General features: G+C 32.9%; 3 protein-coding genes and 1 long non-coding RNA gene across 5 annotated transcripts; 3 read left to right on the top strand and 1 right to left on the bottom strand.

Annotated features, from left to right (window-relative positions):
• The first annotated feature begins 3,704 nt into the window (after positions 1-3,704).
• LOC110263640 (uncharacterized) lies at positions 3,705-5,150 on the top strand. Its single transcript, XR_002349523.2, has 2 exons — positions 3,705-4,083; positions 4,660-5,150. It is a non-coding gene; the product is annotated as an uncharacterized LOC110263640 (long non-coding RNA).
• Positions 5,151-6,283: 1,133 nt separating this feature from the next.
• Positions 6,284-11,736, top strand: LPD1 (lipoamide dehydrogenase 1). Its single transcript, XM_016342549.3, has 15 exons — positions 6,284-6,858; positions 7,066-7,212; positions 7,378-7,512; positions 7,676-7,784; positions 8,415-8,539; positions 8,802-8,927; positions 9,010-9,090; positions 9,666-9,728; positions 9,815-9,889; positions 9,972-10,050; positions 10,130-10,230; positions 10,445-10,558; positions 10,716-10,829; positions 11,000-11,071; positions 11,293-11,736. Exons 1-15 carry the CDS (start codon positions 6,544-6,546, stop codon positions 11,338-11,340), a joined length of 1,704 nt encoding a protein of 567 aa, XP_016198035.1. The 5' UTR covers positions 6,284-6,543; the 3' UTR covers positions 11,341-11,736.
• A 982-nt stretch (positions 11,737-12,718) lies between these two features.
• Positions 12,719-13,423, bottom strand: LOC107639106 (large ribosomal subunit protein eL29z). Of its 2 annotated transcripts, none has more exons than XM_016342529.3 (3): positions 13,354-13,423; positions 13,155-13,264; positions 12,719-13,040 (listed from the first exon to the last, which is right to left on the bottom strand). In XM_016342529.3, exons 2-3 carry the CDS (start codon positions 13,254-13,256, stop codon positions 12,957-12,959), a joined length of 186 nt encoding a protein of 61 aa, XP_016198015.1. In that variant the 5' UTR covers positions 13,257-13,264; positions 13,354-13,423; the 3' UTR covers positions 12,719-12,956. The 2 variants fall into 2 exon arrangements, with proteins under 2 accessions (XP_016198015.1, XP_016198024.1); XM_016342538.3 differs by having other exon boundaries at positions 13,155-13,258; positions 13,354-13,407.
• A 1,825-nt stretch (positions 13,424-15,248) lies between these two features.
• LOC107639098 (small COPII coat GTPase SAR1A) lies at positions 15,249-18,272 on the top strand. The gene is made up of 3 exons (XM_016342519.3): positions 15,249-15,552; positions 15,657-15,788; positions 17,655-18,272. Exons 1-3 carry the CDS (start codon positions 15,424-15,426, stop codon positions 17,973-17,975), a joined length of 582 nt encoding a protein of 193 aa, XP_016198005.1. The 5' UTR covers positions 15,249-15,423; the 3' UTR covers positions 17,976-18,272.
• The last annotated feature ends 98 nt before the right edge of the window (positions 18,273-18,370 follow it).

Here is an 18,370-nt window from a genome sequence, read left to right as displayed (position 1 = left end):
TGTGGGAGGAATTCAGAATGATAATGTGCTACCACCAGTGCTTAGGAAACCAATAGGGTGCCCTAAATTAAGCAGGAACAAGGGTGGTGATGAGACATGAAATATTGGACCACTGTCGAAATTATCCAGGAAAGGACAACAAAAAAAATGCTCCTACTATTTTATACTTGGTCACAACAAAAGAACCTGCCATAGAAAACGTAAGGTGGAGACATCGACAAAAAAGGTAAAAATTGCATGGACCTCATCTAATTGTAAGAATTAGAATTAACTATATAGATTGAAACTAATATTGGATTAATATCAATTTGTTGATATCTCTGCTTTTTGTTATTGGTTGTAGCATAATACAGTTCAACAATCCAAGAAGTGTTGGTATAACTAGGACTAGAAATTCCATCAAGATAGCAGCAAAGCCAACAACAAAAATAATAACAAAAACTCAGGCAAAGAGAGAGAGCAATGCACAAGCTGTAGGGACACAACAGTCACAAAACTCCTCCAAGAGAGCTAAATGCACCAACAACAATAGTCAATTCCAGCCATCTACAATAATAATTAATAGTCCATCAAAAAGGATCTTGAAGTATATGGCCAAAACACCACCTAGGACCTGAAAAGTATTGGGATGAATTTATAGTACTATGATTAATGTATACTTTGTAATGAAAGTGACAATGACTAAGGACTTTTGGACCTGTAATACTTTAGAGAAGTTACGTTAAGACTTCTATTTGATAGTTATCTTTTGTGTTGTTATTTTTCTGTTTATGTCAAGCTACTTTAAGACTTATTTTGATATTATAATGTTTTAGAGAAGCTACTGTAAGACTTCTCTAGTATCAATGATTAAAAGTTATTTTCAGGAGTATAATTATGTGAACTGCTTCTTTAAGCCTTCTACTTATTGGTTGTCGAACTGATTTAAAATGTTACAATGCCCAAAAATGTATGTTCATAGATTAAAAAACTCATTTTTTTTATTTTGCTCAATAGTTGACAATGTTTATAGCACATACCTTTACACATTCATATCAAATTAGAGACAAATTTAGCAAAATAGATAAACATATATAATATCACCCTAAACCACAATTCTAAATCTTGCAGCAATTCAAATGTATGTCAAACTCATATGTCTTGCATAACTAAATCGATCGATCATATAGCAACAACCTATCCGTTATCCATCCTAGAACTCTAGTAGCAAGTGCCAATGCGAATTTTCTTTCAGCTTTCTGCAGGTTTTTCTTCAACACACTTGCTTTCTTCTTCAGTCTTTGAATTTGTGAGTCTTACCCTTCAGTCTCTACCCAAGTAAAATACTCACATTCTTCTCCGATCTGTTCTCAGAAGAACAAAAAGAGGATATCAAACAGTTAAAAGCTCCATACACTAGCAACCAATGATGAATCAAAAGAAGAGACTGCAAAGAGGACACTTACCTGATAGTTGACGCATTCCCAAAATATTCTTCCAGGGTTCTCCACTATAGAGGATGTTCACAATACTGATCTCTCCTCACAAAACCACGTCTTCCTTCTCCCACAAGTTTTGCTGCTGCTACGCGAACCTTGAGAAGAGAATGGAGGAGTCATTCTCAGAAGACGATGATCAACAATATTGGTGGTTTATGATTTACTTATTGACCCTATTTTCTTTTTCTTTTTTTTTTATCTTGCTTCCAACGGTTAAGTCGAGCGTGTGTACCAGGTTGGCCACGTCGGACACGTCGTTACCAATTTCACTATCACTTAACAACAGGATTTGATTGAGACCAATCAAAACTATTTTGCATGTAAATAAGACACTTCAAATGTTGGAGATTAAAATATGATTCACTCCAAACGTAAGGGACCAATTTAGTACTTTACCCTATTGAGAAATTAATGTTTGTATTACTTTGATAAATTTAATTTAGATATATTGTAAAACCGTTTTATATATACATCTAATCACATAACATCATATTAGCAAAAATAATGATCTTTTATATTAATCGCATAAATAGTCATCCAAAAAAATGATTGTGATTGTAGGATTATATAAAATGTTTTATACTATCAATGCATCAAAATAAACTCTACTTTGATTTGATAATTTTGTTTTTCTAGCTTCTAACATTTCAAAATAATTCATAATATTATGTAATAGATTATTAACACAGTTTGCTATGTCATCTACAATGTTAGTTACATAAAAGCATTTTTTGTTAACCAAAATGTGATTAATTTGATCATTTTGTCAAATCCATTAATTTTTTTAGGATTCTTTTATCTTTTTTGTATTTTTTAACATTTTTTTGTTGGTGCCATCATTTTTTTAAATACCATTTTTACATAGGAGGATGAGAAAAAAGTTGAGATTGTAGAAAAAGTGAATAGAGAGGAGAGGGTGAAAAGAGGAGAGGGGAGTCGTGGTGGTAATTGATAAGTCATTACAACTTTTCTGTTAGCCAATTCAGCATTTTCATAAATAAAAACGACTTTGTCGGATGTTTAGTTATTTTTGTCAAAATTAAGAATTTTTTTAGAGGCTAATTTATCTTTTATATCTTTTAAAATTATTTTGCCAATACTAAAATATTTTGAATATTGTTTTGGTAGGTTACTCTTTTAATAAAAAAATCTAATACAATTTTATATTATTATATATTTTTTACTTTTTTAGTACATTTATTTTTATTAAAAATATTAAAAATAATTTTATTAGTAATTTGTATTTATTAAAATTTATTTTATTTTAATTTAACAAATATAATTTTTATAAATTTTATAAAATTATGTTAATAAGTTATTTTGAAAAAACCAAATTTTATCAATCCAAAAATTTGTGTGATTCAATTTAGAATTGTTAAATTGAGAATATGTACTAGTATTCTTATTTTAATAGTATCACTCATTTTGTCTATAAATTTATGCAAAAATATAATATAAAAATATTATATGTAAAACAGTATTGTAAAAAAAAGTTTAATTATTTTATTATTTTTTATAGTTTCATTAAATTTGTAATTAGATCTTTATATTTTTTTAATTGAATCACTATATTATTTTAATTTTATATTTTGGTCCCTTTTAGTTTTTAGTATAAAAAGTTAGAGTTAACTCAATATTTTTCGATAAATTGAAAATATCTACGATTAAGAATTTAATTAAATATTTGACTATATATTTTTTGAAAAAAATATTCTTTGTTGATTTTAATATTTCTTATATAAAAATAATATAATTACAAAATTAAAAATAATTTAAAAATTTAATTAAAAAATATAAAAAGTTAATTAAAAATTTGATAAAATATAAGGATCAATAAAATAATTAAATTTATAAAAAATAAAGAGTGATATTATTATTTTCTATCAAATTTAATGCACTACTTCTTCTTCGTGTTATGGGCCTTCGAAGCTATCATATAACATATTTACTTCAAATCAGCCATTTTCATTTCAAATTTCATTCGTTTCGTTACATTGCATTACATTAAATTGAACAATTTTTAGATACTCCACTATCTAAACCAATGTTCTGAAAACCGGTTCGAATAATAAGAAAAATCGCAGGATTTGAAAATCGGCGTTGAACCGATGAATCGGCCGGTTACCGGTGGGTCGAACCGAACCGGGACTCGGCCGGTTTTTTAGCCTTGCAGCAAAACGGCTGCGTTTTGCGTTTTGGAACCCTAATTCCCTTTTCAGTTTTCCCCTTCGCACTTTCCTTTCGTCTAGCAGCACTCCAGCGTCCTGAAGCAAGGGTCAGAGAGAGTGAGACTGTGAGAGACAGAGAGAACGCCTTCAGCACCATCGCGCCTTCACCTCCGTCGCGCCTTCAGCACCGTCACGCCGTCAGCACCATCGCGCTGTCAGCTCCGTGGCGCCGTTGGGTCCGTCGCGCAGTCAGCACCGTCGCGCCCTCTGCTCCATCGCGCACTCAGCTCCGTCGCGCCCTCAGCCACTTCGACCAGTCACCTCCGTCGAGCTCTGCCTCTGAGAGAAAGCAATAGAGTTCGGTTGAAGCGTTGAAGCGTTGAAGCGGTGAAGTCCTTCGAGCTCTGAGAGAAAGCAATAGATTTCCTCATCTCCAGGTAATTTTTAATTTAGTTATGAACATGATTTTGTGATGAAATCTGATACTGATTCTGATGAACTGAACTCTGAGTCTCTGAAACTGTTATGAATACATTTTTGTAGTTTTTGCATGTTTTAGGCAGGCTTAATGTTTATTCGATCTGTTCTCTGCTCTTATATCCTATCCCCTTTGGGCTGAGCAGAATGAGAAGAGTTAGCAATTAGCTTGACTTTACTGCTTTGTAGAGCCTTGTAGCTGATGCTATGGCATACTCAGCCATACTTCCTGACTCTTAATGTGAGTTTCTGCTGAAGGCTATGCTTTGCACTGCATTTGTAGTGAGTGCCCTAATAAATTTTTGTACTCTCCTTCAGTAGCTAATTAATCTGGACAATTAATCTTGAGTGGGACATAGCTTGATGATTCAAATTATCCATGAATTGAAAGAAATTGGCTTGTTGCAAATAATAGAAAACCTTTGTGCTTCCAGAAACAAAGAGGGATTTGGACAGAGCAATACGCACATGTAACTTATTACCAGAAAATTTCTTAAAGTCTTTTAATTCTTTAATTTTAATTCTCTCTTGAACAGTTCATTATTGGTGATGGCAATAACATGTATGATTTCACTTATGTTGGAAATGTGGCTCATTCCCATTTATGTGCTGACCGAGCTCTAGCTTCAGAGGGGGAAGTTTCAAAAAAAGCTGCAGGAGAGGTACCTTTGAATGATTCTCTCATTACATTTTTTGGTATATAAATATTTGTTTAATTATGTAAATGAAGATTAAACATGGACATCTTAGAAGGCGGTGATGATGATCCTGCTCTATTGTAGATGGGTTGTTAGTTATTCACAGGTGTACATTCTTTAGAAAGATATACAACAAAAAATCTTATTCCACTTGGTAGGGTTGATGATTGATGACAAACTTGGATCATTTTGATGCTGCTATGTTATGTTTGATTGGTTGTTTTGTTTTTTGACTTTTGCATTTGTATTTGAATGAGATTATAACATTCTGGTTTATGTAGTACTTTTAATTTGAATGATATTTTAAAGTTTAGATTAGACTATAATTATATTTTCATGTGTTTATTTATATTTTATTTATTATTTTATTATAAAACGGTTTTTTCGGTTCAACCACGGTCGAACAGGTTGAACCTATGAACCAATAAACCAGTAAGTAGAACGATTCGATGATCGGTTCGGTTTTCAGAACCTTGATCTAAACATAAGTTGCTTATCGATGATAATGTAAGAGGGATTCTTTTACCCGAATAATTTTTTTTTATTTAAATATGGATTGGACATTTTTTAATATTAAGCATTACATCATTGCAATTCAAACACATTATACACTCGTTTACACAATACTTAAGGATTTTTATTCACAACTTGATATTTGTCGATATTCAAATCCGAATATAATATTTTAAGAGATACATGACTTATCATTTGAGGCTTTGAGCTAAATCCTAAATTGCACCACGAATGATTTCTGATCTGTATATGTGCTTTTGGGCTTATGCCATCAAATAAAAAAAAATATTCTGTCAGGATATTGATCAAATTTGAGCTAAGATTTTCTACTTTTGACTAAAATTTTATGGGTTTGAGGTGGCCCATTGGGCCAATATTTTGGATGATACCATTTTTAGAAACTAAATAAAAAAAGTCCACATAACCAAAGAATACAAATTAAGTGAAAGTCCAATCCAAAAAATAAATTAAAAGTACATCAAAAATGGATTATGGCCTGTTTCAACTTTCAATACAAAACAACAAATACAAAATATCTTCTCCCCATATACAAGATTACAAAGTACATCTTCAAGTAATGTTAGGTGCCACAAAAATGTATATCTTAAAAGCAATACATGACTAGACCATAAACAGTTAAACACATTCGCCCAGCAGGATACTTGTTGATAACTGGCTACTATTCCATAGTTGGACACTTGGACTCGCTAAAAAGAATGCAGAACGAATATCAATTTAAGCATCAAATTATAATAAATAAAATTTTGTCCGGATATTTTAATTTTCTTAAACACTTATTATAGGTGTGGGAGTGGATTTTTTCAATTTTTTAAAATTATTTTATAAAATGTAATTTTAATTATTTAATATTTTTTATATATATATTTTAAGTAACTTAAAAAATATAAAATATAAAATTATATTTTATCAAATAAAAAAGAAATTGAGACATTTCCCATTACAAATAACTAGTCCCACTCTAGTGGCGAAGTTAAGGCAGGGTAATGACTAATGACAAAGCAAAGAAAAGTGGTTAATCCGCCACTCTTTGGTTTCTCCGCCTCTTTCACTTGCTCCTCCTAACTCCCAACGGATTCATCGAGGGACACCTTTTCTTTCTGTCTTATATCTTCTCAGATCTCCCTTCTCCCTTTTATTTCCATTTTCGCCATTCCCATTCTCCGTTCTCTCTCTCTCTCTCTCTCCAAAATGCAGTCGACTCTCTCACTCTCCTTCTCTCCTTCTTCCTCCGCCGCAGCAGTTTCCAGATCAAACACCACCAGATTCTCACTAAACACTTCCACGCCCCTCAATCTCCGCTTCTGCGGCCTCAGGCCTCAGGCATTAGCTTTCAATGCTTCCGGCAACCATCGTTCCTCTCAGCTCCCGTCCCGTCCCCGCTCTCAAGCCATCTCAGCTGCGCTCTCCGCCAATGGCAGCCCTCCCAAATCCTTCGACTATGATTTGTTGATTATTGGCGCTGGCGTCGGCGGCCACGGAGCTGCGCTTCACGCTGTAGAGAAGGTCCGATCTCCCAAACTTGATCTCAATTATTTAATGCTTAATAGTATCTTACAAAAGTAAGCTTAGCAGGACAGGGTTTATCTGGGACTAATAATTGTTTAATATAATTAGATTGATAAGGTTCAATAGTGGTGCACTGTACCATACTGTAAATTACTTGTTATGTATAAGTGTATAACTATCTTAAGGATCACATGACAATTACAGGGTTTGAAAACGGCAATTGTGGAGGGAGACGTGGTGGGAGGGACGTGTGTGAACAGAGGCTGTGTTCCTTCAAAGGCTCTTTTGGCTGTGGCTGGTCGTATGCGAGAACTGCAGAATGATCACCATTTGAAGTCCCTGGGCTTGCAGGTAACAATGCTATATAATATCTTAGTTAATTTGGTTTCAAAATTTGAATCTATTGTGCTGTCAATTGCTGTGATGGCAATGGAATACTGGTATTTGCCCCATGGTAGAGCAGTGGGCCGATCAGATACACGAGTAAATTGGTTTCCTTTGTTTTGCTTGATCTAGGTTTCTGCTGCTGGGTATGACAGACAAGGAGTTGCCGACCATGCTATAAATCTTGCGTCAAAAATCCGCAATAACTTAACCAACTCAATGAAAGCACTTGGAGTAGATATACTTACTGGTTTTGGAAAAATTTTGGTAAGTCATGAATCTATAGTTAATATTTTGGGCTGTGGATCCATATTTGTGTCATGCCTAATTGCTTGGGAAAAATGAACCATTTGTTTATTGAGCAAGGCTATCCTTAAACTTCAAAAGATTCCAAGTTCTTGACATTATTTTGCTTTATGAATTTGTTTAGGGTCCTCAAAAAGTGCAAATTGGCTCCTCAGACAAAATAGTAACTGCGAAAGATATCATTATTGCAACTGGATCTGTTCCTTTTGTTCCCAAGGGCATTGAAGTTGATGGTATGTATCAATTACTTCACAACATTAGTATTTGGATTGGAGATATTTTTATTGATTACTAGTATTTAACTTATTCGTCTCCATTAGAATTTATATGATGAGATTGTCGGTCAGTATATTACAATAGTACATTCTATTTATGATCTCAAATGTCAGTTTAATGATTCATATTTTAGAAAAAAAGAGGATTTTATTAAGACGAGGAGGAGGATAATAAAATTGGGGATAATGGTTTCCCTATACAAATGCAAAACAAACAAAACATTTATCAATAAAACATAGCTTTCTAATCTCTCAACATGTCAGTTTGATGATTCATGTAGACTCACTGTCTTTATTCAATCTTTAGAAGAGGGGATAGGGCTGTGTTCTATTTAATGGTTAACGCTCCTGACACTTGAGTTCATCAAGTGGACTGAAAGAGTCGTTATCTCTTCGAAATTGAAAAACTCAGAAATGCCATATATCCTAATTTGTTCTCTTTTCAGTTTATAATTAGCTTTTGTCCATAAATTCAACCTTGTATTCAACCTTGTTTGTCATCTCCTGATTTCTTATAAGATATATTCAGACATTCGGTATAATTACTTATTTTTTCCTAATGAAAATTTGCCAACTAATCACCTTCAGGGAAGACTGTGATTACCAGTGACCATGCACTCAAACTGGAGTTTGTTCCTGATTGGATAGCAATTGTTGGAAGTGGTTACATTGGCCTTGAATTCAGTGATGTATATACTGCACTTGGAAGTGAGGTAGTACATCTTTGGCATACATTTTTTGTTATCTTTTATACTTGAGAAATATTACATATAGTTGACTGTTGTTCAACCTTGTACAGAACTTGAAAGAGAGATACTACATATTTGGCATGCTTTTTTCTTTCTCAATACTTTTTATTCTGAGAAGTATTACAAATAATTGAGTGTCGTACAACCACATCCCTCGATATACAAAATTTATAACAAATATTTAATTTATTAAGGCTAGTAATTTAGTTGTAATGATATTCTGCAGGTTACTTTTGTTGAAGCTTTAGATCAGCTTATGCCTGGATTTGATCCAGAAATTGGAAAATTGGCTCAGAGGGTTCTTATTAACCCCCGGAATATTGATTATCATACAGGAGTTTTTGCAAGCAAGGTAATTACATCTTGTAATTTATTGATTTAGATTTTTGTTGGTTGGCTACTTTCATGAATCACAGTCCTGATGTTTTCCATAGATCACGCCTGCAAGGGATGGAAAACCTGTCACGATTGAACTCATTGATGCAAAGACCAAGGAACCAAAGGACACTTTGGAGGTAATTTACCTGAAAATTTTATCTCTTTGATGTAAATATTTCTCTCATCATCCCATGGGAAGGAGGGAGAAGGTTATTAATTGCAAAATTGGAATTTGAGATGGAGTAAACATGGACAAGAATGTACTCATACTTAACTATTAGTTTCATTAGTAGTAACTGTTTCTGATCATGTACTTTGTAAGGCACCAACACACTCATGACAAGAGGACTTGCCACTTAACTTGAATCACATATTCAAAAGCCACAAGTGGTTGATGCACTGCACATCAATTTTGCATAAAATCAACAAAATAAGTGCATGAAGCTGCACTGAGGCAGGCAATTCAAGTCTATGATGATTGATAACCAAATTACTCTTCTTTCTTGTCTATGTTTAGCTTTAGAGATAGCGGTCCCCTTGAACTTAGCACTGTGAGGTTATGAGCTGAAATCCTTAACTAATTGTAGTGCTAGGTTTTGTGGGATCCTTGAACTATCTGGAAATCTCAAAGTTAAATGATCTCTTTATTTGTTTCATACCGGTTCATATGGATTCATCACAACCTGACAAGTTCTTATCTGCTTTGGTACAGGTGGATGCTGCACTAATAGCAACTGGCAGGGCTCCATTCACACAAGGTCTTGGGTTGGAGAATGTATGCATTTCTAACAGAAATGTTTTTAGGACAGAATGTTTTCCCTTAAAGAAATGATTATAAAGTTTGGCATGTTGTTCCTACAGATTGATGTGGTAACACAGAGAGGTTTCGTTCCTGTGGACGAGCGCATGCGAGTAATTGATTCAAATGGAAAGCTGGTTTGTCTCAGTCTCTCAGGTGCTAATCAAGCAATTATCTTTATCTGATCTATGGCTACTGACATAGGATTTGGAATGCTAGGTACCGCATTTATTTTGCATTGGTGATGCAAATGGCAAAATGATGCTTGCTCATGCTGCCAGTGCTCAAGGAATTTCAGGTAACTGGCAACTGATGTAATTTTCTAGAAATTATTAGTATTTTGCTTTGTTTCACTCGATAATTTCTTTTTTTGACAGTTGTTGAACAAGTTACTGGAAGAGATCACGTACTCAATCATTTAAGTGTTCCGGCTGCTTGTTTCACTCATCCTGAAATCAGCATGGTTGGACTAACAGAGGTATATCAGAATTTTCTTTTTATTTTATGTGTCATTCTCTGTAGTAATGTTACAGTAATGGACTTCTTCTCTTTCATATATGTTCTTAACTTTCCTTCCAGTTTTCTGGTCTAACACCCTTTTCCCCCCAATATTATACTATAATATTTCTGCTTCTTGTCTTGAATTTGGAAGATCAAGATCTTATATTTTGTGACCAACATAAAATCTGCAGCCTCAAGCAAGGGAGAAAGGTGAAAAAGAGGGTTTTGAAGTAAGTGTTGCCAAAACAAGTTTTAAAGCTAACACAAAGGCACTAGCAGAAAATGAAGGAGAGGGACTTGCCAAGGTTCTACTTCTGTATTTCTCTTTGATGCTATTTGCGTACGAAATGATAAATAAGTTTTACATCTTTTCTAAGGAATAACTTGCGGTGCTGAACAAGTTTGTTGTCTCTGTGTGAGACTTGCTACACATTGCTAATTGTCATTTATGCTTTAATGCAGTTGATATATAGACCTGACAATGGAGAGATACTAGGTGTTCATATTTTTGGTCTGCATGCAGCAGATCTCATTCACGAAGCATCAAATGCAATAGCATTAGGAACACGTATTCAGGTAAAATTTGTTCAGATTGACTTTTTAGTTTAGAGTTTTTCTTTTTTCCCTCACCACATTTTGTTATCAATAAAGTTTTTAGTCTATTAATGTTCGTGTTATTGGCCACCATGTGTTTTGCTGTCGTACTGTTTATTTGATAAATTTCATCATATTTCGCCACAATGCAGGACATAAAACTTGCAGTTCATGCTCATCCAACTTTGTCAGAGGTTCTTGATGAGCTGTTCAAGTCAGCAAAGGTGAGCTATCCTTTACTTAAAACATCATATTAAGCATGACCATTCCAGCATACCTAATTATTTATAATGGTGAAAATGTGAAGATAGGCATCGAGTTGTTCATGGTTTTCAATCTAAACTTCTTTCTGAAAGTGGTGAATTTAAGGTTAAATTCTATTAATACACAGCTAGTTTATTATATCTTGTGAATTGATACACGCCATCTTCAATTACTGAGGCAGGTTAAAGCACATGCTTCCATCCCAGTAAGTGAACCAGTTGCAGTGTAATCTTCCCCCAAAGTATAAATTTTGAAGAAATTTGCTTGTACTAGGAACCTCCGGAATACTCATCTTCAAGCGGAAGACTTGGGCACATTCAGAAGCCTGTAGTAGGGAACCGCTGGAAGGAGACCACCGACAGCCATGGAATGAATAGCCGCGGAGTATTAGATGTAGTATTATCACTTTTTCTTAGTATTTTTAGTGCATTCCAGAAATGCTTAGCTTCAATGTTGCATTTTTCAAACTGATTTGCTTCTCATAATTATAGTCTTCTTTAGAGTGGTATACTTTACAAAGCTCTTGGTTTTTGCACCCAAAAATAATGTACCCATTTTTTCCTCATAAGTCGAAGACTTGGCCAAATTAGTTGATGAAATTAATCCCGTCGACATCTTCGTCAAACTAATTAGCTCCCAACGAGTTCATTCTAGGTTTTCATGGGCTCGAATAGATTTGCCAAATCTACTATCGATTATTAATTGGCTTGGGAAGAGAATGAAGTTTGCTGCCGTTCCAAAATGATCAATGATAGCCCCGAATCATAGCCTTTTCAGAATTAAACCTTAAATAGTAATAAGAAAAGTTCATTTCTGTTTAACCTGACAAACAACTAACGTTTAGTGTGTGTTTTTGTTTTTGCGTTCAAAGGTAAAAAAACACGTTTAAATTTCTTGATCGCTTTGATACGCTGAAGTGATTTTTGTACTCAAATCTACGTTTACAAAACGCTTTTGAACTACCGAAAGAAGTACTGAGTAGTATTATTTTAGACCATTTCATCATTCTTTTATTATCTTGCTATTCCATCCTTCCTTTCATTTAAATTAAAATTAAACGCTAAAAAACCCTCTAATTTTGAATAACTCTTCTTGATCTAGCTATGTCAAGTCGTCAAAAATTCCGTAATGAATACTTTTTTCAAAAGTTAAACAAGATTGCTAATGATGATCAACATGAGAAAAAAAAAGATTAAATTTTCAAATGAAAAATGGCCCTTAGTACAAATAGACGTCGGAACACCGGATACAAATATTCGGGAACTTTTTTTTTATAATCATTCTGTAGTCGATAATAACGCTCATATAAACTTCTATGATAAAACGTAACAGAGAGAGTGGAAAGCCGATAAAGACATGCCAAGCTTAGATTTGTAGAGTAAACCTATGACATGCCTGCTACCCATCATACGATGATTTCATAATATTATAAGAGTGGGAGGAGATATCATAAGACTCTAAAAATTATAACAAAGGATTATTCATAGCTTGTTAATTTAGATTCGATGAAAGCTTAAATTATGCCTACATACATTTCCCTAGAAACCCACTACGTTTGCTTATGGCTTCTGATATCCGTATAATTCTACGGCAGTTAAACAATCAAATAGGAGAAAAACACATGCAACTAAATATTCCACTGAGAAACTTTAAATGGTCTTTAACAGAAATCACCAACAAAGCACATCATTATCTCGGGATTAATTAAAAACCATAAGTATCCATAAAATTGAACTATACTACTGAATTTAGATTAAAACAAAAGGTTAACACCAAAACATATATAGAGCTGGAATAAGGAATCTAAATGAAAAAACCCTAATAGCTCCATTCGATAGTAGCAGTTTACTCTTCCTCAGCGGATCCCTCGTCGCTCTTCTTGTTATGCTTCCTTGCATACCTCTGGTTCCTCAAAAACTTTGGATCCATCTACAGTAATTGCCGACAACACAATATTATTAGAACAAAAATGAATGCAAACAGATCAACTGAGAAGGTTTAAAGGGAAATTTGAAATAAGAAAGGGTGGGGAAAAAACAGTACCCCTTTGGTGGAAGTGTGGCGGTGCTTCTTTGGCTTCTTGATGCCATTCTTGTGGGCCTTGTAGGACTGGTTGTGAGCTGTGTGGTTCTTCGACTTTGCCATCTCTGAATCTACAAAACAAAACAAATTAGAAATAAGGAGAAGAAAATGGGTGAGAAATTACGGCAGAGAAATTGAAGAAGAAGAAGAAAAAAAGAACCGTGAAAAAGCAGAGGGAGTGCTGAGCTCTAGGGTTTTCTGCGGAACAGGAAATTAGAAACGAAGCAAATGGGATGTTTATATATGTGAGCGAAAACCCTAGGACATTTTGTCTTCTTAATTACAATAATGCCCTTCCGGGCCGGAGACAGATAGTTAGGCCCAATTTATGTTAAATTAATATAAGAAGACGCCTTAAAATCATATGAAAAAAAGAGCTTTGTAAAAAACTTATTTTTTGTAATATGTTTGTAGTATGTACTTAAATTCCATACATTAATCCAAGTCCAAAAAAATTTCATACATTACTAGTATTTTGGTCCATAAAAATATTATGGAAACATAGTTAATTTGGATTGGTCAAATGGTCAGTTTACTCATCTGCTTAAGTAATTATATCCACAATAGATTATTTCAGTAGTATAAATTATGATACAAAAGATTTATAAAATACGAGGGTCTTCATAATAAAAATAAAAAATCAAATAATGAGTTTTTTAGTTATTATTTTTATACAGAAAAGTTTAATTCTTTATTAATAGTTAATTTTAATATTTATTATCTAAAATTTGAAAGAATTTAATGTATATATTTTTACATTTGATTAAGTATTAAGTTTGTTACACAAATAAAAATAATTAATTTTCATAATTTTTTAAAATAATATATTTCTCTTTCTGTATATAAAAATATAATTAAATATTAGTATAAAAAATTATATTAATAGTTATAAAATTAACTTAAAATTAATTTTTTTAAATAAGTGAATCTTGATTTTAATTATTAATCACAACATCACAACATTAGTATTTTCTCTAAATTATATGTAATAAATATTTAAAAAAATAAAAATATAAATTAGAAGTTAAAATTTAAAACTAAATAAAAAACTAAAAATATATGCATATAATAATATATTTTTATTTAAATAATATTATAGAATTATTTTTTAATTATATTTAATTATAAAATTTAATGTATTTTTTTATAATTTTATGAATTTAATTAAATTATTTTTTATTAATTTTATTTTTTGTAAAATAAAAAGAGAGAGATAGAGAATGAGAGAGAATGATAAAGAAGAAGAGAGAGATAATTTTTTAATTTTAAAAGAAAATATTTTATTTAAATTATAATAAAAAATATTTCATGAAACATTTTGATTTGTTAAATTAGTATAAGAAGTTACCAAAAAAAAAATTAGTAATATAAGACATAAATTATAAATTATATATAGAATATAAATGGTAGAGAAAAATAGAGAAAAAGAGAGATAGACAAGATGATTGAAAAAGAAAATTTATTAATTTTAGAAAAAAATATTTTATTTTAATTTTAATAAGAGAGTGTTATGTGATATATTTTTATTGTTAAATTAGTAATATAATAATTATATTTTAGTTTTAATTTAATTTTAATTATAATTAGATAATATCATTTTATACATTATAATTTTTAAATTTGTAGTTAGTTATTGATAATGACATATAAGAGAGATAGATAAGAGAAGAAATAAAAGAAATAAAAAATTAGAAAGAGAAAGAAAGTGATAACTCTTTAAAATTGGAAAAAAAAATTAATTTCAATTATAATAAAAGAAGAAATATATGATATATTTTTATCGTAAAATTAGTAATATATAATAGATTTATTGAAATTAAAATCCATAAATAGAAAAACTAATAGTAAGAAGCCTATTTTTGTTTTTTATTAATTAGAATGTAGAACTTAAAATACCATCGTCATACACCCTTATTGTAGCTTAAACAAATACCATAAAAAAATACGCATCGTAAATTTGCAGAGCAGGACATGCGGAGGATTTGTATTGGTGGCAAATTGGTAATTGGCTAATGGGGGTAGCAAATGCAAATGTAAGATGTGAAAAGACAATTGAGGACTTATGGTGGTGTGGGATCTCATCGATCGCGTGGCTTCCTTTCGTTTTTGTCATTCACATAATTTCGTGAACTAAGCAGCGATCTGTGACACTCTCTTCTCCCCAGATTCATACACACCTTTCTCTCCATTTCCCACTTTCCCTTTGGATCTCCACGCTGAAAGCAAAACCATGTTTCTCTTCGACTGGTTCTACGGCATTCTAGCTTCCCTCGGTCTTTGGCAGAAAGAAGCTAAGATTCTTTTCCTCGGTCTCGATAATGCCGGAAAAACCACCCTCCTTCACATGCTCAAAGATGAGGTAACAACATCGAACAATTTCCCTGTCTCCTAATCTTTTTTTTTTGTGTGTGATTCTGAATGGTTTAAAAATGAAATTTAAATTTTCTTTCCATGTCATTGCAGAGATTAGTTCAACATCAACCAACCCAACACCCCACTTCGGAGGAATTGAGCATTGGGAAGATCAAGTTCAAAGCTTTCGATTTGGGCGGTCACCAAGTTGCCCGCAGAGTCTGGAAAGATTATTACGCCAAGGTCATTAATCAATCCTTTGTGTTTATCAAATTTTGACTTTTTTTCCTCTCTTAAATGAAAAATTTTAAGATAATGCAGCTTTAAAATGATTTTAGTTTTTGAAAATGGGATATCTTTATGTGGCTTGCGGGAGGGTATTTATAATAGGGATTAATGTGTACTTGGTTGTCATTTAATATAGATGTCTATATGATGCATGCATATCCTGCTTTTTATGTGCAGATTTGTTGTTTTTTTATTGTTATTTGTGTAGGGATTCCTGTCAAATCTTCAATGAAAAACATACTAACCTTAAATTTTATCAGCATTATGTTGTTTCCAGAGTGTGCATGGTTTACAAGTGTTTTGGTTAGAGCCGTAGTGGAATTTCCTTTTCAGTTGGATGTGATGTAGCAATTGTGCTTCTTAGATTGATTTTCAATTGAAGCCTGAGACGTGCTAATCTTCAGCCTGGATACCAATTGCTTTTGATATGATTGGCTAATGCCTTTCTTTTAACTCTTAACTCTGGTTGGTTTCCTCATCATAGATTCATAGACCAGCTTTTCTTGAATTCTTTTTTTGGCTGCCCTCACTTTTATGGGACATTTGAAATTTTTTAGCCTATTTATCTATTGATAGGACACAATGATGTAGATTGATCCATGTAGACATGCTTTACAACAAGACACAGTGGTCCATGTAGTCTGTAGATAGCTCATCTATTCTAACGGAAAATAACTGCTTGATTTTCTAAGGTTATGGCTCTTTGCAATATTTTCTGCTTTAATTTTCACTTGTTGGACTCTGTTTATTAGTTTGTTTTATCTTATGAACTCACATCCCCCCCCCCCCCCCCCCAAAAAAAAAACACAAAAAAAATGTTCAGCTCTTCTTATAAGTTGAAAAGTTAGCTTAGCTTCTAAAATATTCTCTGTTTACCGTATTTTCATATATATGAAAATCCAATTTATAAATTCACTATTTTGATACCCTAAACCAAACTCCCTTTAATATATATTGTAACCAACTTACAACTTGCTTGATATTCATATGTTTTTCCTGATTCAGCCAGTTATGCCTTCATAATCCCAGGTGGAACCTTTTGTGTTTTTTGTGATTCATGGGAGGCAAATACTGACAGTGGAAATTGAACTTGTTAACACTCACTTGCAGAATGCATTTTACTAGGCTTTCCTAATATGTCCAAGTTCTTCCAGATCAGTTGGATATAGAAGAGCACACAGAAGAGTAGGAGGAATAAATGAGATGCATGGAACTATAACGATCTAGTTGTTAGATTTTCTAATAAATTGATATAACCTACTGAAGTATTCCAAGAAGCAGTTATTTTAATATTTTAGGTTACTAACATGATCCAACTCCCCGACATGTTCTGCCCTTGCGGTTTACTCTCTGAAATTTAGTGAGTTTGCATATGAATTATAAAACACATCATCAAATGTCCTTTTCATATTATTTTTTGTCCCTAAATGGGACTTACTTGATATGAGTTTATACATTCAGAGAGTAGTGTACTACGATTTAAAATTTAGGATTAAACTATTTGTAGAAAATAATTTAAGGGACTAATAGTGTTTAGATAAATCAGCTGTCAGCACACCGTGTTCATCGACAGGTTGTGATTCAGTCATCTTTCCTTGCCTCATCTGGCATTACTTGCATGTCAAATGTGCTATAAGCTGACCTCTTGAGGTTGGTGATCTCTTTATCAACAAAGAACAAACGCTCTTGGATAGATGTATTCACTATACGGAAACATGTGTGCCATGCCTTATCTGCGATGACTGCAATGCTGCATAATAATTCTTCTTTTTCTTTTTCATTATTATTGCTTGTGACATCACATGTATGTTGTCTTTACAGGTTGATGCTGTAGTTTACCTAGTTGATGCCTATGACAAGGAGAGGTTTGCTGAATCGAAGAAGGAACTGGATGCATTGCTTTCAGATGAAGCCTTAGCAAATGTTCCATTCCTTGTGCTAGGCAACAAGATTGACATTCCATATGCTGCTTCGGAAGAAGAGCTACGATATCATCTAGGCCTGACCAATTTCACCACGGGGAAGGGAAAGGTCAATCTTACAGAGTCCAATGTTCGGCCTCTTGAAGTGTTCATGTGCAGCATTGTCCGCAAGATGGGGTATGGCGATGGTTTCAAATGGGTCTCTCAATATATAAAGTAGAGCCTGGGCATCATTTTTCTTCCCCTTTCCCAGGTTAACAAACAAGCACTCACTGTCTGCAGTTACATCAGAGGAGGCTTTATCTTTGTTTGGTTTTGGTGATTTGGATTTGATTGGATTATTTGATACAACTCCAGTACTATTTTGTATTACAATTTGTATCCTTAGGGATTCTTTTGTGGGCTGGGGCATATTCATTCTCCTTTGAAACATTGGATTCTGTTGTAAGGTGGTATGACTGAGGAGAAAGAGAGAAGTCACCAATAAATTTAGAAAGAAAAAAAAAATTATATTCCACTCTCTGTGTTGTTGATTTTGAAATAGAGAGAAATCTAATATATCAACATCGTTTTGCGCATGTTAGCATGTTGTGAAACTGAGTTGATGACTAAAAC

The sequence above is a fragment of the Arachis ipaensis genome, chromosome B1, assembly GCF_059453495.1.
Source record: "Arachis ipaensis isolate K30076 ecotype BB chromosome B1, ASM5945349v1, whole genome shotgun sequence".
Classification (NCBI taxonomy): Eukaryota; Viridiplantae; Streptophyta; class Magnoliopsida; order Fabales; family Fabaceae; genus Arachis; species Arachis ipaensis.
The sequence above is the reverse complement of the archived record's forward strand: the minus strand, read 5'-3'. Positions and strand labels throughout refer to the sequence as shown.

Coding starts and splice junctions, on each gene's coding strand:
- LPD1 (XM_016342549.3), top strand. CDS start 6,544: ATGCAGTCGACTCTCTCACTCTCCTTCTCTCCTTCTTCCTCCGCCGCA. Junction 9,091..9,665: donor AACCAAAGGACACTTTGGAG/GTAATTTACCTG, acceptor GCTTTGGTACAG/GTGGATGCTGCACTAATAGC. Junction 10,231..10,444: donor GCATGGTTGGACTAACAGAG/GTATATCAGAAT, acceptor TAAAATCTGCAG/CCTCAAGCAAGGGAGAAAGG.
- LOC107639106 (XM_016342529.3), bottom strand. CDS start 13,256: ATGGCAAAGTCGAAGAACCACACAGCTCACAACCAGTCCTACAAGGCC. Junction 13,041..13,154: donor GCCACACTTCCACCAAAGGG/GTACTGTTTTTT, acceptor CAATTACTGTAG/ATGGATCCAAAGTTTTTGAG.
- LOC107639098 (XM_016342519.3), top strand. CDS start 15,424: ATGTTTCTCTTCGACTGGTTCTACGGCATTCTAGCTTCCCTCGGTCTT. Junction 15,553..15,656: donor TTCACATGCTCAAAGATGAG/GTAACAACATCG, acceptor ATGTCATTGCAG/AGATTAGTTCAACATCAACC. Junction 15,789..17,654: donor GGAAAGATTATTACGCCAAG/GTCATTAATCAA, acceptor TTGTCTTTACAG/GTTGATGCTGTAGTTTACCT.